Source organism: Buteo buteo, chromosome 12 (assembly GCF_964188355.1).
Source record: "Buteo buteo chromosome 12, bButBut1.hap1.1, whole genome shotgun sequence".
NCBI classification, from domain to species: Eukaryota; Metazoa; Chordata; class Aves; order Accipitriformes; family Accipitridae; genus Buteo; species Buteo buteo.
The window spans coordinates 18,535,465-18,559,253 of NC_134182.1; the positions used below are offsets into that span (position 1 = coordinate 18,535,465).

General features: G+C 43.9%; 1 protein-coding gene across 1 annotated transcript in view; it reads right to left on the minus strand.

The window, feature by feature from the left end:
* PLB1 (phospholipase B1) overlaps positions 1-22,267 on the minus strand; it is an 88,164-nt gene extending 65,897 nt beyond the window's left edge. The window contains exons 1-12 of the mRNA XM_075042882.1: positions 22,235-22,267; positions 20,997-21,060; positions 20,465-20,523; positions 18,947-18,987; positions 18,017-18,060; positions 16,954-17,038; positions 16,365-16,416; positions 15,081-15,167; positions 14,546-14,608; positions 12,006-12,088; positions 9,842-9,920; positions 1,447-1,551 (exon numbers count right to left, since the gene is read on the minus strand). Of these exons, the coding sequence (XP_074898983.1) occupies positions 1,447-1,551; positions 9,842-9,920; positions 12,006-12,088; positions 14,546-14,608; positions 15,081-15,167; positions 16,365-16,379 (432 nt within the window). The 5' untranslated portion in view covers positions 16,380-16,416; positions 16,954-17,038; positions 18,017-18,060; ... (2 more) ...; positions 20,997-21,060; positions 22,235-22,267. The remainder of the gene's footprint in view (positions 1-1,446; positions 1,552-9,841; positions 9,921-12,005; positions 12,089-14,545; positions 14,609-15,080; positions 15,168-16,364; positions 16,417-16,953; positions 17,039-18,016; positions 18,061-18,946; positions 18,988-20,464; positions 20,524-20,996; positions 21,061-22,234) is intronic.
* Positions 22,268-23,789: the final 1,522 nt, after the last annotated feature.

Consider the following 23,789-nt stretch of genomic DNA (forward strand, 5'->3'; position numbering starts at 1 on the left):
CAACAAAATCAATCTCTGGTACTCTCATTAAGCCACTTGTTGCTGATCTCAGTTACTGCTGGTGTGTCAAGACAGAACAGGTGCTGTTCTTATAAATGATTGCTGTACCTACCGCTGTAAGGCAGAAGTGAAGGGACTGCACATCAACAGGACAAGAAGACCAGAGCAACAACAAAGCACGATCACAATAGTGACATACAGGAGATCAGGGAGACACACAGATGTGATCACATGAATGATTTGGAATAAACAACACTTCCTCTAGCTAACAATTGCATGCATTTTAAAAGTGGAAGCAAGCAGAATTTGTCTTAAGAGATCATGCTCATTTTTAAATCAAAATAACTGTTGGAAGAGTTTGGAAGATTCCACATGGTAGCCTGCAGGTCAATCACAAATCAGAAGAAATAAAGAATCCACCTATGACATAAGATGGCATTTAAGGCAATAACAGAGCAATTTACTAAGAGAAAAAGTAATGCCATGAAAGTTAAAAGTCTGACATTTGCACACAGACCAGCCATCAACAAAACCAGCCTGGCCTAAGACAACCCAGCAGCAAAGGAAAATTTTGCAACATTAGCAGACCCCAACCTTCCTAGAAGACAAATTTCTTCTCCCAGTTCACTTTGTTCTGTTATTGAGCTGAGGGGAGCAATGGAATTACCACAAATTCAAGGAGCTGTTATGATGCCCAGGAACCAGACCATGAGTCACCATCAACCTGTTTTACAAATAACCACTTAATGTTATGTGTTGGATTTTGATACCTTGCTCTGTGTGAACCATTATCTAGGAAGTAATATTCTCCCTCTTCACTGCCAGGTCTCAGACAACCCTGACCTTTGAACTTCCCTTTAAAGATCACTTTTGGCAAAATCATGTCTGACATCCTAGGCAACCCTATCTATAGTCATTCCCCACTGGCTATACCAGATACAAAATCTGGACAAAATTCATTCCCAGGTTCCCAGACTGCATTAGTCTCATTGCAGGGAGGTAAGTCTACTTTCCAACACAGTTTACAAAACCTTTATCTTTTTTCCACCTACCCACTCTTAAATACTTTTTACCCACTTTTTGCCTTTGTTGCCAAAAACACATGAGCATAATCAGGGATGAATATGCTGATGACTACAAAGATATGGAAAAATTAGCAGCACTGACAATTTCCAGACACTCGTGACCTAATCCACAGAGACGCCATGAATTGATTTCTCCAGGAACATAACATTCAAAAAACAAAGGATCTCTGACTGATGCTGTCTGAAGCAAGCTCCACTCTGAGGACCTTTGTGTCTGATCCTGAGGTACGTTCTGCATGTGCCTGACTGCCCTTGTCTTCTAGCATTACACACAGCCTAGACACAAAAGAGCCAGCTGAATATTGCACTCAATCTCAGCAGATACAATCCAGAAATAATGGAGCAACTCGAGTTTACTCACCAGTCTGAGCAGCAGATTTCTTTCTTGGAGATAAGGCTGAAGAATGACAGTGAAGTCATCCTTTTGATCAAACCTCTCAGACTCCAGCAGTTTTTCCCAAGCATCCTGAATAGACATTTAATCAGATGAGTATTATCAGGTTGTCGTGGTTTAACCCCAGCCAGCAACTAAGCACCACGCAGCCGCTCACTCACTCCCCCCTCCCATCCAGTGGGATGGGGGAGAAAGTCAGGAAAAGAAGTAAAACTCCTGGGTTGAGATAAGAACGGTTTAATAGAACAGAAAAGAAGAAACTAATAATGATAATGATAACACTAATAAAATGACAACAGTAAGTAATAAAAGGATTGAAATGTACAAATGATGCGCAGGGCAATTGCTCACCACCCGCCGACCGACACCCAGCCAGTCCCCGAGCGGCGAATCCCTGCCCCCCCACCCCTTCCCAGTTCCTGAACTAGATGGGACATCACATGGTATGGAATACACCGTTGGCCAGTTTGGGTCAGGTGCCCTGGCTGGGCATGAGAAGCTGAAAAATCCCCGACCATAGTCTAAACACTACTGAGCAACAACTGAAAACATCAGTGTTATCAACATTCTTCACATACTGAACTCAAAACATAGCACTGTACCAGCTACTAGGAAGACAGTTAACTCCATCCCAGCTGAAACCAGGACAGTATCCACTCCTTATTCTATACCATTGACGTCATGCTCAGTTCCCATACCTTTAGTTACATTCTGATCAATCATCACCACCTTTCCATCCCTTTGAGACATATGAACAATGATATATATATATATATATAAAAGTATATACACACAGAGATATCAGTTCTTTAGTTCATGGGTTATGTTCATAAAATGTTTGTTGAGTTCATTTAGTTTCCGACTCTGGGCTCCATCTGTCATACCAGTCTGTCTGGGCAGGAGGGATGGTGCAAAGTCCTCTCAGTCGGTAGAGCAGAATTGGGCTTCTGTGCGGTGTGATGAGCAGATGACATTTGATGCAGCAGGAGGATGGTGTGCACTGTTGGATTGTTGTATGCTGGAGTCAGTTCTGGTTCCACCTCTACGGCGCTTTGCTCAGTTTTATCACAGTTCTTTCTTGCTTGATCCAAGTGATTCTTACTATAGTACTATGGATATAGCATATAACAATTATAGTAATGATAACATACAGTAGCAGGGTTATATAGCAACTAATATCATACAGTTTAATTCTGGCTATTTTCACCTAAAATCAAATCCCCTTGAGGCACACATCGGACTTCCCCATCTTTTCACATCACCCACCAAGTGCACCCAGGCCCTTGAGCAAAAGCAATCCCACGAATGGGTTTACCTTTGCCTGAGGCAGGAGTAACCCAGACTGTTTTCCCTAACATATTTTTCATGTGCACTACAGGGACTTTATCCCCTTCTACAGTATGTAAAAATTCTGACTGGGCAGGGCCACTCCGATTGGCAGATCCTCTGGTGTTGACTAACCAGGTGGCTTTTGCTAAATGTGTATCCCAATGTTTGAAGGTTCCACCCCCCATTGCTCTCAATGTAGTCTTTAACAGTCCATTGTATCACTCAATTTTCCCAGAGGCTGGTGCATGATAGGGGATATGATACACCCACTCAATGCCATGCTCTTTGGCCCAGGTGTCTATAAGGTTGTTTTGGAAATGAGTCCCGTTGTCTGACTCAATTCTTTCTGGGGTGCCATGTCGCCACAAGACCTGCTTCTCAAGGCCCAGGATAGTGTTCCGGGCAGTGGCATGGGGTACAGAGTATGTTTCCAGCCATCCGGTGGTTGCTTCCACCATTGTCAGCACATAGCTCTTGCCTTGGCGAGTTCGTGGGAGTGTGATATAGTCAATCTGCCAGGCTTCCTCAAATTTATATTTCAGCCATCGCCCTCCATACCACAGGGGCTTTAACCGCTTGGCTTGCTTAATTGCAGCACATGTTTCACATTCATGGATAACCTGTGCAATAGTGTCCATGGTCAGGTCCACCCCTTGATCTCGAGCCCATCTATATGTTGCATCTCTTCCCTGATGGCCTGAAGTATCACAGGCCCATCGAGCCATAAATAGCTCACCCTTATGTTGCCAGTCCAGGTCCACCTGAGCCACTTCAATCTTGGCAGCCTGATCCACTTGTTCATTGTTCCGATGTTCTTCAGTGGCCCGACCCTTGGGTACGTGAGCATCTACATGACGTACTTTTACAACCAGATTCTCTAACCGGGACACAATATCTTGCCACAGTGCAGCAGCCCAAATGGGTTTACCTCTGCGCTGCCAGTTGCTCTGCTTCCATTGCTGTAACCACCCCCACAGGGCATTTGCCACCATCCATGAGTCAGTATAGAGATAGAGCACTGGCCACTTTTCTCTTTCAGCAATATCTAATGCTAGCTGGATGGCTTTCACCTCTGCAAACTGACTCGATTCACCCTCTCCTTCAGCGGTTTCTGCAACTTGTCATGTGGGACTCCATACAGCAGCCTTCCACCTCCGATGCTTTCCCACTATGCGACAGGACCCATCAGTGAACAGGGCATATTGCCTCTCATTTTCTGGCAGTTTATTATACAGCGGGGCTTCTTCAGCACGTGCCACCTCCTCCTCTGGCGACATTCCAAAATCTTTGCCTTCTGGCCAGTCCGTGATCACTTCTAAAATTCCTGGGCGACTGGGGTTTCCTATACGAGCCCGTTGTGTGATCAATGCGATCCACTTACTCCACGTGGCGTCAGTCGCGTGATGTGTAGAGGAGACCCTCCCTTTGAACATCCAGCCCAGCACTGGCAGTCGGGGTGCTAAGAGGAGCTGTGTCTCAGTACCAACCACTTCTGAGGCAGCTCGAACTCCTTCATATGCTGCCAATATCTCTTTTTCAGTTGGAGTATAGCGAGCCTCGGATCCTCGATATCCTCGACTCCAGAACCCCAGGGGTCGGCCTCGGGTCTCCCCAGGTGCTTTCTGCCAGAGGCTCCAGGTAGGGCCATTCTCCCCAGCTGCAGTATAGAGCACATTTTTAACATCTTGTCCTGCCCGGACTGGCCCAAGGGCTACTGCATGAACAATCTCCCATTTAATTCGTTCAAAGTCTTGTTGCTCAGGGCCCCATTTAAAATCATTCTTCTTCCAGGTCACTTGATAGAGAGGGCTTACAATCAGGCTGTAATTTGGAATATGCATTCTCCAAAACCCCAGGGCACCTAAGAAGGCCTGTGTTTCCTTTTTATTAGTCCGTGGAGACATAGCTGCTATTTTGTTGATCATGTCCATTGGGATCTGATGACGTCCATCTTGCCATTTTATTCCCAAAAACTGGATCTCCTGTGCAGGTCCCTTGACCTTACTTTCTTTTATGGCAAAACCAGCTTTCAGAAGGATTTGGATTATTTTCTTCCCTTTTTCAAAGACTTCTTCTGCCATGTTGCCCCATACGATGATGTCATCAATGTATTGCAGGTGTTCCAGAGCTTCACCTTTTTCTAGTGCAGTCTGGATTAGTCCATGGCAAATGGTGGGGCTGTGTTTCCACCCCTAGGGCAATCAATTCTAAGTGTACTGGACACCCCTCCAAGTAAAGGCACATTGTGGACAACACTCTGCTGCCAGAGGGATTGGGAAAAAAGCATTAGCAATGTCAATTGTGGCATACCACTTGGCTGCCTTTGACTCTAGTTCATACTGAAGTTCTAGCATATCTGGAACGGCAGCACTCAGCGGTGGCGTAACTTCATTCAGGCCGCGATAGTCAATTGTTAGTCTCCACTCCCCATTAGACTTTCACACTGGCCATATGGGACTATTAAAGGGTGAGCGAGTTTTGCTGATCACTCCTTGACTCTCCAGTTGGCGAATCAACTTGTGGATGGGAATCAGAGAGTCTCGGTTGGTGCGATATTGCCGCCGGTGCACCGTCGTGGTAGCAATTGGCACTTGTTGTTCTTCAACCTTGAGCAACCCCACAATCGAAGGGTCTTGAGAGAGACCAGGCAGGGTAGACAGCTGTTCAATGCCCTCCGTCTCCAAGGCAGCTATACCAAAAGCCCATCGATACCCCTTCGGGTCCTTAAAATAGCCCCTCCTGAGATAGTCTATGCCAAGGATACACGGAGCCTCTGGACCAGTCACAATGGAGTGTTTCTGCCATTCCTTTCCAGTTAGGCTTACTTCAGCTTCCAATACAGTTAAGTCTTGGGATCCCCCTGTCACACCAGAAATACAAATGGATTCTGTCCCTTTATAACTTGATGGCATTAGAGTGCACTGTGCGCCGGTGTCTACTAGAGCCTTATACTCCTGTGGGTCTGACGTGCCAGGCCATCGAATCCACACAGTCCAATAGACCCTGTTATCCCTTTCCTCCACCTGGCTGGAGGCAGGGCCCCTCTAATTCTGGTCAGAGTATTCAGTATTCACTTCTCGTAAAATTGGCTCAGAAGTTCCTTCAAGAGGATCGGAAATAAGATCAGCCCTTCTACTCTGTTTGGAAACTGGAGCGGCATTTTTCCTGGTAGAATCCCCTTTTGTGGTGGTTTTTCCTCGCAGTTCACGTACCCATGCATTTAGGACCGAGGTAGGTTTTCCGTCCCATTTCCTCATGTCCTCTCCGTGATCACATAGGTAAAACCACAGGGCACCTCGCGGTGTGTACCTTCTATATTCTCTCTCTTGGGCAGAGGAACGCTCGCTCCTAGTAGCTGAGACATTGGTCCTTACACGTGTGGAGTAGGACATATCCTCTTTGAATTGCTGGAAATCCTCGGACAGCTTCTCCACAGCCACAATGCAAGCTTGTAGGGAGGAGGAGAGATTTTCTTCGTATTGACGGAGTTGGCGAGCCACTTCCTCCACTGTCGGTGCCTCTTCATCCTTCCAGGCCATTATTGCCAATGCGTTGGCATAGGATGATGGTGCGCTCCGTACAAACTTCCGCCACATGGGTCGTGTGCATTGGACTTCGTCTGGATCTTTGGGTAATTGTGGGTTGTCTGGGTCATGATGAACTGTCTCTAGCACAGCTAATTCCCTCAGATATTGAATACCTTTTTCCATGGTGGTCCACTTGCTTGATTGACATATAACATCTTCCTTAAAGGGGTACCTTTCCTTCACACTTGACAGGAGTCGCCTCCAGAGGCTGATGGCTTGTGTCCCTCTTCCAATTGCCTTGTCAATGCCACCTTCCCTGGCAAGCGATCCCAGTTGCTTGGCTTCCCTACCTTCTAATTCCAAGCTTGTCCCAGCATCGGAGGAGCCAGGTGATAATATGCTCACCTATACGGCGGCCAAAGTCTTTTCGCAAATCCCGCAGCTCACTCAAGGATAGGGACCGGGTTATTACCTCTGGTTCTGCCTCTTCCTCCGGTTCCCGTGATGACCCTGGTTCATCTTCATCCTTCGCTAAGCGAACTGATTTTTTTGTATATTTCTTCTTCTGTACGGGGGCAACTGATGCTGGTGGAGGTTGGTCCGCTGGTTCAGTTGCAGTATCGCTCACCAGGTTTTGGATAACCGCAGTGTCTGTCGACGAGGTTTGGGTAGCAGCAGTGCTCGTCGCTGGGGCTGGAGGGACCGCAGTGCCCGTCGCCGAGGTTTGGGTAGCTGCTGTGCTCCTTGCCAGGGCTGGAGGGGCTGCAGTGCCTGTTGTTGAGGTTTGGGTAGCCCGAGTTCTCATCGCCAGGGCTGGAGGGGTCATGGTGCCTGTCGCCAAGGTCTGGGTGCCTGCAATGCTGCTTGTCGGGGCTGGAGGGGCCGCAGCGCCTGTTGCCAAGGTTTGGGTGGCCGCGGTGCTCATAATTTTGTTGTTAGGTCCAGAGACTTTCTCTTCCCCTTGAGGGTACTGAATGGTGTCGAACAGGGCTCGATAGGCATGGGCCAGGCCCCAGCACATTGCAGTGATTTGTATCTCTCTGGAGCTGCCGGGGTGACAGCATACCTTTTCCAAATATTTTACTAGTTCTTCTGGATCCTGCACTTGTTCAGGGGTGAATTTCCAAAACATTGGAGGTGTCCACTTTTCTAGGTACCTGCCCATACTACCCCACACACCCTGCCACTCATAATTATCCAGCCTTGGGGCACACCTCTGGGTGATCTTCTTAAATAGCTGTTTAACCTTAAACGAGAGCTGAACCACATTCAGAAGTATGCTAATTCCTAGCAGTAGGGCTAGGACCGTGCTAGTCCCAACACTCCAGGAGTATTCAAATTTCTCAAAATTCTCAAACACCATTGTAACTGGACTGAAGGAGAAAGGAGAGGGGAAGAAAGGTACCCCACCCATAGACTGGTTTTCCAAGGAGGAAAGGTAAATGGTATAATTATTAATAGTTTCCCACAAACGGCTCCTGCAGTATAAAGGTGACAATGCTAAGTGCAAATACCGGATTAATCCCACAGCTGATGACTTTATCATACCATAAACCAGAGTTATACCATACATCAAAGCGAAAACCTTAATCCACCTCCCACGGATGATAAGCAGTAGAAGAGGAACTACATACAGCAAGTGAGGAGATACATAACAGAGCCTTAAAAACCAGAGCAACAACTCTAATACATAAATCAACATAATGAACGCTTAGAACAAATCTGTTTTAATGAGCTCTGGTCAGGTTTGTCGTTATCTCAACCCTTCGTGCCCCACGTTGGGCGCCAAAAGGACTGTCGTGGTTTAACCCCAGCCAGCAACTAAGCACCACGCAGCCGCTCACTCACTCCCCCCTCCCATCCAGTGGGATGGGGGAGAAAGTCAGGAAAAGAAGTAAAACTCCTGGGTTGAGATAAGAACGGTTTAATAGAACAGAAAAGAAGAAACTAATAATGATAATGATAACACTAATAAAATGACAACAGTAAGTAATAAAAGGATTGAAATGTACAAATGATGCGCAGGGCAATTGCTCACCACCCGCCGACCGACACCCAGCCAGTCCCCGAGCGGCGAATCCCTGCCCCCCCACCCCTTCCCAGTTCCTGAACTAGATGGGACATCACATGGTATGGAATACACCGTTGGCCAGTTTGGGTCAGGTGCCCTGGCTGGGCATGAGAAGCTGAAAAATCCCCGACCATAGTCTAAACACTACTGAGCAACAACTGAAAACATCAGTGTTATCAACATTCTTCACATACTGAACTCAAAACATAGCACTGTACCAGCTACTAGGAAGACAGTTAACTCCATCCCAGCTGAAACCAGGACACAGGTAGAGAGTGTAATATATGTGCAATTTGTCAGGGCTTAAAGTGAAGTAAGATTATCCCCATCCCTAATAAATCACAATAAAAAAATTCAGTAATCCAGAACGAAGAGAGTAATTTAATGAAGTCATCTTACAGAATAATTGGAAACTCCTTGTAGCTGTGAGAAAGCTACACTGATTTACCATAATTTGAAAGAGCAGCAAGCTTAGCAAGGCAATGAAATGCTTGTTGCCTCCCTGTCATTTCTAAAAGGAGTTCCAGCACAACTGTCTTTGTCTTAACAGAAATTTTCCCCTCTTCTAAATCATGTGGCAAGTTACTGGACAAGATGGATCATTTCTCTGATGGCATATGACAAATTCTAGGTTGCCAAAAGCTATATATTCATTAGAAACTTCAAGAGACACTAAAATCACTCAGGTATAGAGAGAACTTATGTCCAGTGTTCCTCATGTAAGAAATGGGGTCAGGATTGCTGTGGACGTGTAGTAAAAAGGCTGTTACTCAACTTCCTCACTGCTATTCCTCCCTTAACTCCTCACTTCAGTCCAATCTGGAAAATGAATAGACGTGTCTAGTAATATGAGAGCTGTCGTGGTTTAACCCCAGCCAGCAACTAAGCACCACGCAGCCACTCACTCACTCCCCCCTCCCATCCAGTGGGATGGGGGAGAAAATCGGGAAAAAGAAGTAAAACTCCTGGGTTGAGATAAGAACGGTTTAATAGAACAGAAAAGAAGAAACTGATAATGATAATACTAATAAAATGACAACAGTAGTAATAAAAGGATTGGAATGTACAAATGAGGCGCAGGGCAATTGTTCACCACCTGCCGACCAACACCCAGCCAGTCCCCGAGCGGCGATTCCCCGCCCCCACTTCCCAGTTCCTATACTAGATGGGACGTCCCATGGTATGGAATACACCGTTGGCCAGTTTGGGTCAGATGCCCTGGTTGTGTCCTGTGCCAGCTTCTTGTGCCCTGGCTGGGCATTAGAAGCTGAAAAATCCTTGACTATAGTCTAAACACTACTGAGCAACAACTGAAAACATCAGTGTTATCAACATTCTTTGCATACTGAACTCAAAACATAGCACTGTACCAGCCACTAGGAAGACAGTTAACTCTATCCCAGCTGAAACCAGGACAACACGGAAGATACCATACCTGATAGGACCACCTCAATATGTTATCATCTAATGTGGAGCATTCGCCAACACAATTGCACTGATTCCTGCCTGGATTGCTGCAGAAAAGAATGAAAAACGTTTATCAAAAGTTCAGAATGTCTTTCACAAGACATATAGCACAAACTCTTTTAAGCCACTGACAAGCATACATTGAAGACTAAATTGTTGCATATATTGAGAAAGCTACATGGAACATCCTAATTTTTGATATAAACATAGAATGATATATATTTCCACATCCAGAGCTTTGGATTGCTGCTTAATTTGAAAGCCTATTCAGATAACAAGTATGCCAGACTTGGATTAGCACATGGTCTCACAAGCTAGCAGCATGCTCAGCCTTAAAATAGCAGCTGCACTAGTTTTCAGATATTTCCCCCTCTATAGTCACATAGGAAAATTGAACACACTCAAAATACTTCCAGGGGAACTTTTGCCTTTGTATCTGAAAACAAGACCTGCATCTAGAAATGTGGATGGAAGCTCAATGCTGCAAAAGTTTATATATGCTAAAGGATAGCCAGGCACTGTCAGGCAGCTAACCAATCTCAGCAAAATTTGTGACCTGCAAGGTAACATGTGCGTACTGCATATTTCTGCAGCTAGTTGGAGAACTCAGACTTCCCAAGGCTGTAGGCAGGAACAATATAAGATACATTTAAGATTAGTGTGGTTCCAGCAAAGGTAAACTCAGTTGAAAATACCTGGATGCACTGGAATCTGAGAAAATTTTTTTGTGGGGTTTGCAGATGTAAGTGGTAAGTACCTGTCAGGATCAGACTCTCTCTCGTTTTCACAGAACTCTAGCTAATCCTATTAAATGGGAGTTTTCTGTTAAAGTGCTTTTATCGTTGCCGCTGAGTGAAAGAAATAGGAACGCAGGACCAGAATCTTACCCAAGCCTAACAGAAGAACCTGATAAAATATATGAAAATAGTTACATGCCTAAAAATGAGGTTCTTACACTACTTTTAGTGTGTGAGGGGAAAAAAATCAGATCTATTTAATTTTGTTTTTTAAGGCCTTCAATATATAGCAAGGCCCATATTCCTCAATCCATCTTTTCTACCTCTTAACTACCTGTCTTATATTTTTCCCCTTAGTGCCTGTGCAGAAGAAATAAGCTAGAATGCTCCATGCAGTTGCTTTTGACAAGGAAAGCTTCTCCTCTCCTTATACCTGTTGTTAAACACATCGTTATGCAGCAGCCAGACCCCTTCCTTGACTGATGGAATGTCTCCTGGATTGTACACATGCAAAGCTTGTGAAACAAGTCAGGATGACTATATTAGTACATATGGTGTGTTATGCCATGAGCACAGGAAAAAAATTACTGTGGAGTAAGATGGAGTGTAATCTCATCAGCTGTAAACGACTCCATCATAACTGTCCATGTGCACACTCCTACTCCATACTAAATTGGGACATAAGCTACTCACATTTTTTTACAATGTACTGAGAAAGGGAGATGGATGAAAGCATCTAGGGATGCAGTTACCATAAGGAACTGACAAGTTGGATATTCTCCATCCTACCATACCCTAAGCTGGAGTAGTAGCTTTCAAATAGCCTAAAATTATGCTTTAAGACCAGTTATTCCTTTTATGAACATCGATACCTAGAAACTTAAACCTTTAAGGAGCCTTCAGAGTTTTTGGCTTGAGAGTTGCAGGGCAGAAGTAGCACTGACTAAAGAGCTGGGGATAGGTAGACTGTGCAGTCTTGTGACCACAATCACAGTACGGGGTCTGGCTGGGATGGAGTTAGCTTTCTTCATGGCAGCCCATATGGTGCTGTATTTGTGGCTAAAACTGTTGATAACACACCAATGCTTTGGTTGTTGCTGAACAGTGCTTGTACAGTGTCGAGGCTTTTTTCCCCATTCTGACCCAATATTTAAACATATGCTATCCAACTTGGCAGGATTAAAAGCACCTACTCTTCCTGGTAAAAATATGCCTTGAAGAGAGAGTTTAGCAGAAACAAAGTGGAGACCTAAAATCTTTGACACGCTTTTGTATTAAGGGCAGAAAAACTGTTCAGAAGACTCTACCTCTGTTATAAAGTCAATATGTGTACATTGTTATGTGTCTGAACACTAGCAGGAGACAGTGTCAAGAATTTAAAGAAATCTCTGTTACCTGACGTTATTGTAACCTTGACATGCAAGAGAGGAAGTCGTGAGCTCAGTGGAATCCACCAGGTTTATGAAGGCCCTGGGAATCTGCAGTAATAAAGTGAAAATTAATCATGTTATATTTGCAATTAAAGATCAGCAAGTAGCAATAATGGTAAATTACGTCTACAGCTTCACATGTGTTACCTCTGGCCTGGGATTCTGCCTATATAAAATCAATGATCTAAGTCTTTGCCAATTCTGTCCTGAACTCTGTATTGGTTTTGTGCGGCAAGGTTTTGGTAGCGGGGGTGGGTTACAGGGGTGGCTTCTCTAAGAAGTTGCTGGAAGCTTCCCCTGTGTTCGAGAGAGAGCAAGCCCATACAAACCGGCTCTAAGACGGACCCGCTGCCGTCCAAGGCCGAGCCCATCAGTGATAGTGGTAACGCCTCTGTTATAACATTTTTAAAAAGGAAAAAAGGTTGGGACAGTGAGAAACAGCCGCCGGAGAGAGGAGTGAGAACATGTAAGAGAAACAACCCTGCGGACACCAAGGTCAGTGAAGAAGGAGGGGGAGGAGGTGCTCCAGGCACTGGAGCGAAGATTCCCCTGCAGCCCGTGGTGAAGACCCTGGTGAGGCAGGCTGTCCCCCTGCAGTCCAGGGAGGTCCACGGTGGAGCAGATCTCCACCTGTAGCCCGTGGAGGACCCCACGCCGGAGCAGGTGGGTGCCCGAAGGAGGCTGTGACCCCGTGGGAACCCCGCGCTGGAGCAGGTTCCTGGCAGGACCTGTGGATCTGTGGAGAGAGGAGCCCATGGAGCAGGTTTTCTGGCAGGACTTGTGACCCCGTGGGGGGCCCACACTGGAGCAGTGTGCTCCTGAAGGACTGCACACCGTGGAAAGGACCCATGCTGGAGCAGTTTGTGAAGAACTGCAGCCCGTGGGAATGGCCCACGTTGGAGAAGTTCGTGGAGGACTGTTTCCCATGGACCCCCATGCTGGAGCAGGGAAGAGTGTGATGAGTCCTCCCCCTGAGGAGGATGAAGCGGCAGAAAATAACGTGTGATGACCGTAAACCCCATCCCTGTCCCCCTTGTGCCGCTGGGGGGGGCTTGGTGGAGAAATCCAGGAGTGAAGTTGTGCCCGGGAAGAAGGGAGGGGTGGCGGGAAGGTGTTCTGAGATTTCATTTTATTCCTCATTACCTTACTCTGGCTGATTTGTAATAAATTGAGCTAATTTTCCCTAAGCTGAGTCTGTTTTGCCCATGACGGTAATTAGTGAATGATCTCTCCTGTCCTTATCTCGACCCGCAAGCTTTCATTATATTTTTCTCTCCCCTGTCCAGCTGAGGATGGGGGAGTGATAGAACGGCTTTGGTGGGCACCTGGCATCCAGCCAGGGTCAACCCATCACAACTCCTATACCTGCCATCTAGAATAATGTTGATCATAATTCATGAAGTACTTGTGACCGTGACTTCTTGACTGAGACCCAGCTATTCATTTTACATAACCAAAGTGGCCACCAGCCAAATAAATTGAACTCAAATGACCTAGGAACTACCATTTTTGTGGCAACATACCGATGCAAACCTGGGGCTGAAAAGCCCTGTATAATAGCACAAGCTCTCGTGCATCCCACCTCACCTCTCCCCCAAGCAGAAAGCAGTTTTCCATTTACATAATGATATTTCACTTTTACAAGTGCACATAAACAGATTCTGGAAATAATAGCGGAGAGAATCTGAAGAGAATGCATGGGTGGAAATTCACCCATGCACAACATTTGTTGAAGTCAGTCTGAGAAAAACAAGTGGTTGTGGCCTGACGCAATTGAACTGTAGCAGGTTTAGAACACCCTTTAGGCCTTCAAACCAGCAAAACAAAATTCTTAGAAGATGCTATTAAAATATTTCAGATAAACAGTTAATAGTCTGCTCTAATAGTGATACATCTGCATCTAGTCTGCTATGCATTAGTAGACTAAGACACAGTGCAGAGCATTTCCCAGAAACCACCCTAGATAAGCAGATAATTCTTAGTGCAGCCAGCTAGAAAACTTTTAGAAATGCTGAGATCTTAAAATGAACACAAAATAGGAAAAAAGATCCATTATACATATTTCTAATGGGTATTTTCTCTGGTCTGTAAAAGTCATCACCAGGTAATTAGCAGCCTGTACACTGCGTAGGTAGCTCCACACATCCAGTAATTAGATATCAATTATTTTCACAAACAGCCCTGTTAAACATGAATGACTTTCAGACCTAGACAGATATACTCCATTTTTCATAGAAATCACTTAAAAAAAACCAAAGACTGAGTGGTACATCAGCTTGTGTTGCAAAATGAAGCAGTTTCTTGTCCATCCTTTCTGTTTGCATGCATCAGTTTTTTAAAAGCATGAATAAAACACTTAGTGACAATGAACAGAGCCAGTGGATTGGAGTCAATGAGATTGGTATTCTAAGTCACCTGAACAGTGATACAAGCTGTAGTCCAGTAGGGGAGACTGGAAAAATCAGCAAAGGATTCAGGTATTCAATGTTGATGAATAAATCCTACCTTTTTATACAAAAAATCCAAGATAGATTTAAGTTTTTCCAGGTTGTCCAATATGCAGTTCTTCTGTAAATGAGATGAGAAATGCCATTAAAACTAGTAGAAAAAACAGTTATCAATTTGCCAAAGGTCACAAACCCTGCGTGTTGAGCTGTGTACTGAGGGTTACCAATGAGCGCTATATCCTGGATTCAGTCTTAGCTAGCATCAAGAAAAAAACCATGGAACTAGTCTTGTAATTTAACTGCCTATAATTAGACAACATATAAAAAGAAAGACAGGGATGGGGAAGAAATGTATCTTTAGACTTGAAGGTGGAAAAGTGTTGTTCTGCTAAGGCATCTCAGACACGGGATCACAAATTAAGTACAGAAGTTTAGAAATACAAAACACATTGTGTGCCAGGAGCTTGCATCACTGGATAGAATCATTCCAACATCCCAGAACTAGCTAGTCCTTTGGTTCACAGGAGAGCAGAGTTTGAGAAAGCATCTCAACCACCTGCCTTGACTGCTAAACCACCCCATGAAAAGCTTACCGGTTCTGTGGAGGCACAGGAAGAACATGGGTTTTCAGCACTAAAAAAAACTGTGATCAATTTCCAGTCATTTTGGAAGTCCATCATCTGGGAGAAAAAAAATAAATTGAAGGAACAGGGTAATAAGAGACCTATTTGCTATTTTTCTTTCTCACACAAGATTTGCTATGGTTTTAAATCAGCAAGAAGAAGCAGTAGCCCATGGCCCAACCATGGCCATCCTAATCACTTCCATTTGATAAGCCATCCAGCTTTTCCCTAGAGGAGACAGTAAATGGGTGGTTAGGCAGTAAATGCTGCAATTAAAGCTGAACGCACACCTATAAAAAGCTCAGGATAGAGCCAGAAATTGCTGCTGCTATTGGAAAGTCTATTGGAGAAGATGGGCATACACAGCTTAGCACAAAGCTTGCTGCTGCTTTCCATCACTGTTGCAGCTTGCTGACAGGATTAATGTTCCTGAACTGCTGAGGTTGGGTCACACTAGTGGGATGAAGACTGAAGCAAAAATCTGAGAGCTAGAGCTGTGCTCAGCTGTGCTATGTTTTTCAGGCGGTTCTCGTCAATCCTGAAGAGTATTGGTTGGAACCACTTAGTTCCACGAAAACGTATGCTAAATCCATGTACAAACAGTCTGATGGGCTCCCTGTAGAGCAAAGAGGCAACAGCGGAATCGCCTTGGCAATTACATTTTCCCATTATGTCAAGACCAATATACAAAATAACATGCCTCGGGGTTAAGAATAAAAGAAAAATGAATGCATAAAACTCCAGGATGGGATTTACAAAGCACTCAGCCATGAGTGATAATTCAAGCTCTCACCAGCATCAACCACTGACATCAGCCGAAGCATATCTAGATGTTTACTGTCCTTTTTGAAAATATGATCCTAAAAGACCAAGAGGAAACTGCAGAGACAAATACTGAGAGTTACTATTTTGGGTTGGCTTCTCAGAAACACTGGCACAGTTACGGACTGTAGCTAGCAGAGGTCTCACATCCTTAACCAATAGAAAACAAACATATTGGCTTCCCTACCAAGTTCTTCATCCACTCTGACAAACGTAAACCAGGTGAGATACTTTCCAGAATAAAACTCTCTACTTGAAAGGTAGAGAGTTTATTCTTATTTACAAGAGAAAGACCAAAGTCCATTAACCTCAAGAAATTGCATTTTCTATTTTGAAGCAATTTTTGAATGCTGTTTAAAGCATTTAATCACATTTCTCCCTTTTTCTGCTTCAACACCAAGCTCTCTGAATTGTCCTGTTCTTTAAACAAACCTGATTCTCTTTCATGAGCTTCACTATTTCTTCAGCTTGATGCAGGAGGTCTCTGAAAAGCAGAAAGGAAAAGAAAAACTATGAAGGCATCAGTAATGGTAAAGCTTTGGCTGATTTTTACCATTAAATCAAACAACATTTGAGACTTCAGATGGAATTAATCTTTTCTCTCCTAAATGTGTTAAGATTAGACACTTGTCTGTGCTACACAGAGAGCCTGGGGCGATTAGCTTATATTCAGGCATCTCACTTTGACATGTGCACTTAGATGAAAACAGCAGACACAGCTTGGTAGGCACACCTGTAATTCTATTTGAGCCAAAAAATTTGTTTTGCAGCTATAAAGAGGGAGACCTGATGTTAAGTCAGGTGATCCAGACTCCAAAGCGCACAGTGGGCTTTGTTCCTTGTGCTTCTGAGAGGTGACAATTGAGCCACACTGGCAGGGTCTGTCCCTGGAATGTCTGTGTAGCCTCTGCCAGTACTGAACATACTCCATGTCCAGTGAAGTGCTCCAGCACCAAAGGCTTCCATCCTCCACCTTGCCACCTGTAAATCAACTGCCCAGCCAAAAACCCCTCAGACTTACATGGCTTGGCTGTCTGATGCTGCTCCCTTTGTGCCAGGCAGAGGAGACAGGTGTAGGACCGAGGGATTAAAACTGCTAATGAGAGCTGAATGACATACATAGGTTAGGCGATTTCTGCATACAAGGGACTGCTACTCTGCCGTTTCATTATAAACGCAACAGAACAGCCAGAAAACGTAAAGTCTGAGAATCATTGGCAGGCATGAGAGATATGCCCAAGCCCTTCTGCAGCTGTTTTTGCTAGTTTTGCTCCTCACCTTCTGAAGTGGAGGTTTGCCATCCAAATTTGCCTCCACACTCAGGTCAGAAGCCTCCAGCCCCATGTCTCATGTCAGCCACAAGTAGTGTAGGCAGATTTAAATACAGGCAGCCACATAAATGAAGCTGCTGGGAAGGGCTACCCAGAGACAGCCTCCAGAAGTGCTGAGGAGTTGCCAGGTTTTAAACCCCTTTCACAGGGAAGTGGAGGTTACATTAAGACACTAGGAAGAAGATCTGGAGGGGAGGACCCTGGAGCTATCCACTACTCAACTCAGCATTTCAGTGGACCTGAAGGTTTTACTTGCAACACCCTTCAAGCAAGTAAAGGCTGCCTTCAGAGCCAGCTGGAAACAGCTGATAGATGATGAATTTGTATATGTGGTGCATCTATGGCAGCCCCAGTGTAAATCCTGACACACGGCAGTGGAAAGAGTACTGGACAGGAAAACCCACACAAGATTTCACTGGGCTAGCATGGGCAGCAAGCACACGCCAGAAGCAACTGGCGTAGGTAGTAGTAGCAGCCCAAAAATCCCTGTTGGGCATGCAAGACTCTTGCAGCAGTCTGCAGCACCCCTTCTTCACCACTATTTGTCTACCCGGACAGTCTCTTTAAAGCCAGCACAGATAACCCAGCCTGGTTGTACCCATGTTCCCCAAGTACACCGTCCCTCAGGCTTCCCTTACACCCCTGCAGTGTGCTTGTGCTGCACCTGCTCTGCAGCCCAGCAAAGCCCTGGAGCTCCTACCAGCATGCTGTTCAACCAATTTGCTCAAGTTTCACTGTGACAGCAACACGCACCTGCTAAAGTTTCCACGCTTATTTCAAGAATGCTCTTTCCTGTGCTATAGAAAGGGGAGAGAAAACAGGAAGTTGCTGTTATTCTGTTTCTCAAAGAAAAATTATATTACAGCACAGCCTCAATTTCTTATTAGCTACTCTACAGCTCAGAGTGTGTATTCATGGCAGCTGCTGAAATTAAGAATGGGGCCTTTCTTTCCCCAAAACCATCATGTCATCAGCTACTGCTGAGTAAGAACACAGTCTTAGATCCCAATTTTTTGTGTCTCTGTACACCCTGCACGTTGCAGTAATTGTGCTTATGCATATATACCAGTAATGCAGGGACTTCTCTGTGTGCACCCACATATAAGTGGACACAGATGTTTGTGCAACCATTTAAAAAAATTAGTCTTTTAAAGTTTGTTTGTGTGGGGCCAAGTCCTCATCTGGAGTGCTATGACTCAAAAGAGCTACACGGATTTGCATCTACAAAGTTTAGCCATATGTTCACTCACTGATTTAGATCTGCTAAGGGGGCATGAAAGAAGAAAATGGGGTAAGGCTTGTCCATGAAGCACTGGGAATCATTCAGGCAGAGCACAGGATATCAGGACTACCGGGTTCTTTCTTTGCTTTAATAAATCCCTGCTTTCTGGTCTCTAACTAGTGGATGATGATATTTACTATCTGGGATTCATCATGCAGCAATGATTCTTAATCAAGGTTATTGCAACCTTAAGGTAGTTCTATATCTTGCATAAGTACAGAGAATTTCTGTTAGCTAAGGATTGGGAAGGATCCAGTGTCTCAAAATCCTTTATATTTTATATAGGCTTTCTCCTCCTCTCTAGTAAACAATAATAAGAATTGCTTGGGACTAATTCCTGCACTGTGATACTGTATAAATTAGTATCATGACACTTATAAATGCTAACAATTCATTGTTACCTTTGGAGTAAATCCTCATGATGTACATCAGCTCCTGGTGTCTGTGAACAAGCAAGCAATAAGAATAGCATTAAGCAAAGGGTAAACTAGCTTTACACATGCTGTTCCCCTACTGTATTCCACTTCTGTTATAGATAGCATTGTTTTCTACATACTCTTCTCCATTTTGTTGTAGTTACTCACAGACTTAAATTACTTTTCAGAGCTTCCTTATTACAGCTTATTTTTATAGTCTGGTAATGCTTTCTTAGTTACTGCTTTCATTAATGAATTTATTACATATGATTTAAAATAAAATTTGACTAGTTGAACTCAAATTCAGTCAAATGAAATGCTGTTCTAAACCAAATTTCCCTGGATCTACTCCTTTTCAACAAGGGACACGACCTGAAGTCATTTAGGTAATTTACATGGATGGCACTCAGCCAGTACAGTGGCTGTAAAAAACCTCTTAACATAAACAGAGGAACTTCATTGATTTCAGAGAGTCTGAGGAGGAGACAGCAACAGAGATGTTTGCTCTAGGAAAGCAGACATTCCTTAAAAAAAGATGATTTATATGTTTTTCTATGGCACCACCCACAAGCAACGAAGACATTAGCACAAAAAAGACTTGCTCTAAAGGACCATGCATCTGATATGGGTGAAGTACCTTTGCATTTAGGACAATTATTTTCTTCCAGAGAGGGAAGTACTCACAAGGTGTCCCTGAGTGCTGATTTTCTAATGGAAAGCTTTCATCTCAGATAAAATTATGATGTCTTGATGAATACCACCTCAAATTTGAAAGTTGTTTCATGATAAGGGAGAATCTCCCCCATTTCTTTGCAGCTGTAGACCCTGCAATGGCTATCAACTTTTGCCCAACATGCATTTCTACACTTCCTCAAAGCTTGAGAACTGTCATTAAATGCTTTTAACTGGGCCTCAAATCTATTTCAGGTATTCACTTCCAACTATTAAGTAAAGATCATCCAAATCTGACTGTATTAGAACAGGCAGGAGAACTTTACCTAGTGGTTTATACATCAGAATTATATCTTCGTGATTCTTCTAGAGCTTCTGCCTTCTAGACAGGAAACCAGTCTCTACAGAAAACACTTCAACAGCATGGAAAATCTACTGCATTTCTCAATAATTTGTTCTAATGGTGATCACCAAAATTGTACTTCTTTCCAGTTTGAATTTTCCCAGCTTCTTCTTCCAGTTATTCGATCAACTATGCTTATTGTTAGGAAAACCCAAGCAGTCTAATCAAATATCACGGTTCTGTGCAAGAGCACTGTGATCACATTTCCTCCTGCACGAAGTTAGCTGGCTGTTTTTTTAGACTCAGGGTATACTGGAACACTGAACAGCAGGTATTTCCAGTCATTTTTCACCAGAAGCCTTTGATGCTTGTGGAAAGATTCAAGTCCTGAATGCCCTAACTGGGACCTCAAACTACATCATCAGCTCACTTCATCATCACACTGGAGGAAATGGGTCACGCTCAGCACATTTCCCACTTGTACTTACTCTTCGCAAACTTCCTATTGCAGTGACTGTTTTAATGTCAGCTGGTCTCAGAGCATGAACTGCAGAAAAGTGAAAGACTTCAGGTTAAAAGAGAGTAGTAACCTTGAAAGAAAATTACATTCACCAATATACTAAAACATAACAACATTGATTAATACGTAACAAGTCTATACTGATCCTTCGGCCTGGCAGTTTTAAATCAGTCAGAGAGGATGAGAAATTTTACTCAAGTGTTCAGTAAATACTTTGGGTGCTTAGATGCACTGAAATCATCAACCGTCAAGCAAGAAGAGATCACAAAATACTACTGTGAATGATTTAAGTAATAGTGGCATCCTCAATTAGCAACTGAATAAACTAAGGTAGAAAAGTAATTACGAATAGAACAAAAAACTAAGGAGTTTGTAGAGCCTACTTCCACTTCAGTCACATCCCGCATATGCATCCCCTCAAACAGCTGATTTCTCCCCCGGCCCGTTCTCAAATAATTTTGGGAAGGAAAGCCTCTACAAGGATAATATAAAACACAAACCTGAAGATGAAGGGGTCTCAGGTAATATCGCCTGCTCACATGAAAACTGGAAGCTTCTTAGAGCCTTTGACATAAATAAATATGGTTGGTTGCTTTGATCTAACAAGGAAATTTGTGGAAAGAGGAGTCCTATGGGCTCCATTCTTACACAGTACCAAGCTCTTACTCATGTAACAGCAATTTTAAAGAACAATTACACCTCTGCTAGAAATGAAAGGGAACACAGATCTGGACAGCTGCATTTTCCAACCCACTCTTCCAAAACTTGACACTTTTTGCTCTATTTTCTTACTGATTGCCACAGAACTGGGCCTAAGCAAACAAAGAAATGTGCTGAACACAACCTGCTACATCCACTGCTGCAAATAGTGAGTGCTTAATCTGGAAAAGGTCATAAGGACAGCTACTGCACACATCTTTGCATGCCAAGGGGCACCCAACAGACACAACAAAAAGCTACATCTCCAATATGCGACAGGAAAGGCAGAGTGAACCAATTCCAGGTCCTTGGCAACTGGCAAAATTCCCAGGTGATCATAGAAAGCACTAAAGAGGGGAAAAAAGAGTTGCATTTGGGGCAAGGATGTGAATGATGTTATTCACTCAGCATGAGAGACAGCTCAGTATTACTAGGAACACTATTTAATGCCCTCCTACATTCTGACTGTAGGTATGGCCCAACAACTGTTGCTTTAAAGAAAGATGAAAGACAACACACACACACCCCCCGAAAGGGTGACTTGGCTAGGGCTTCCTTCATCACTGTGACCACGTTTGGCTAGCTGACCATCACTACTACATAAAGGCGAAATCTGTATTGCAACAAGGGCCACCACAGTCCCCACGCACCCTGTAGTCTCCAGGTGGAGAACTTTAATGGTGCGCACGCTTTGCACCATTATAGTGCAAGGAAGAGTTTAATCTTCTGTTTCTAAAAGAGCGACAGAGCATCTAGGAACGAGTGCTAACGACAATCAATCTACGTACAGGATATGCAACTTAATAACAAACGTTGCTCAGAGAAACCTTTATTTCCTGATTAGGTACTGTAGTCTTGCAGCCGCAATATCACACTGTGGAGTCATTTGCTTTGCATTTAGTCTTTGCAGAGTCAAACAGTTTAGCACACCAAGCTGTATTTTTTCTTCTTCTGCCTGCCTCAGAGGAAGCAACAGCCAGAGAGGTGATGATAGGTATTGAAAAAAAGAAAAAAAGATAAAGCTGTACTCATACTTTACCTTTAGTTTCCCCTGTTCTTCCAGATGATCTGCATTACCTTAAAAACATTAAAAGAATGAATTACACTATCTTTTTACCTTAGAAAAACACTTCAGAAGATTTAATATACCTAAAAACACAGACTCCTGAGAGGAGCAACCTTTCTCTCTGCCCTACTTTCCAAAGGTGAGGCTCATGCCAACAACCAAATGTATTTTCTTAGTTTTTGCTATACTAGAATAAGCTTTTAGTTATTATAAGCAGGTCAGATCTGTTGAAATTAGTGGAATACAATTAAGCCACACACACAGGTGATGGACTGCGTGTGGATCTCCTCAACCAACCTCATCCTCCACAGGCCTTTTCTACCCATTTTCCTCTTTGGCACATTTCATATATCACTGTAGTCTTATTCTGTCCAAATTTAGAGTAATTAGAACATGTGCAAGGTGGAATTCCTTAGAAAGGAGCAATTCACATTATATCTTCCACAGAGAGCAACATCGCACTGTTGTGAGTTTGCCCTAATGATACAGAAACAGCTGCAATTTTTTCTTTTAGTAGAGAGCGTTGACAGATGAAATAGCCTGTGGTGCCAGAAGTCAGGCCTGTAGCTATTTCAGTAAACATTATTCTCTTTCCTTGAGTATACGCTTGGATTTATATGCATAGATTTTGGGTTATCCTAAAATCTCCACAAAGGTAGCCATGAAGTCTGGGTCTGGATCCTCAGCTGAACTTCAAAGCATGCTCACAACTGTCCCTGCTTGCCACATTGAAGCCATCAGCATCCAGCACATCTCATAACAAGTCTTGCTGTACTTTGAATAATTGTCCTTTAACATCCAGAAGCTACTTCTGGGACATTTAGTCCTGCTGCGTACATCTGCTTGTACACATTTCTTTTGACATCAGAGAGAGTAAATGCAGAGCCAGCTCAGCCCAGCAGGTGAGATATGCTTGGGTGTAGGGCAGCTGGCAGTGCTCATGCTGCAAGGAGGTGACATGCCCGGCACGAGCAGGGGGCTCTGGGCAGCCCCAGTGGACATGGGCACCAGTGCACACAGTGGCAGAAACCCACTACTGCTCCCCATGACCACCTCAGCCTGTCTCATGAGCCACACTACGTGACCATCTTCAATAACTGTCAGCAACTTCCATACATTTGGGGGTTTTTTTCCCACTTGGGTTTCAACCATGAACTATCTGCAAATTTGTATTATTTTACTGTACTTGGTAGAAAGTTGAGACAGTTGCTACCTGGCTGCTGTGTGACATTTTATTTACATTTGTGCTTGTTCAATCCATGTTTTTAGATAATGCTTTACTCAGGACAATAACCAGAACCCCAGCTCTGTTGTTTGAGATACTGGACGCACACACAATGAGGGACTCATTTACATCATGCAAATCTGTTGCAGAAACTCAGTATATTTGAGAATTTTAACACTAATTTCAACTATATTTGAGAACAGATCCGCAGCTTACATTGAGGGAGAAAGAGGGTCCGATCCTAGTTTCCAGGACTGGGGGGTCAGGGAGGGAGGGAGTGACCTCTCGATATTTCAAAGATTT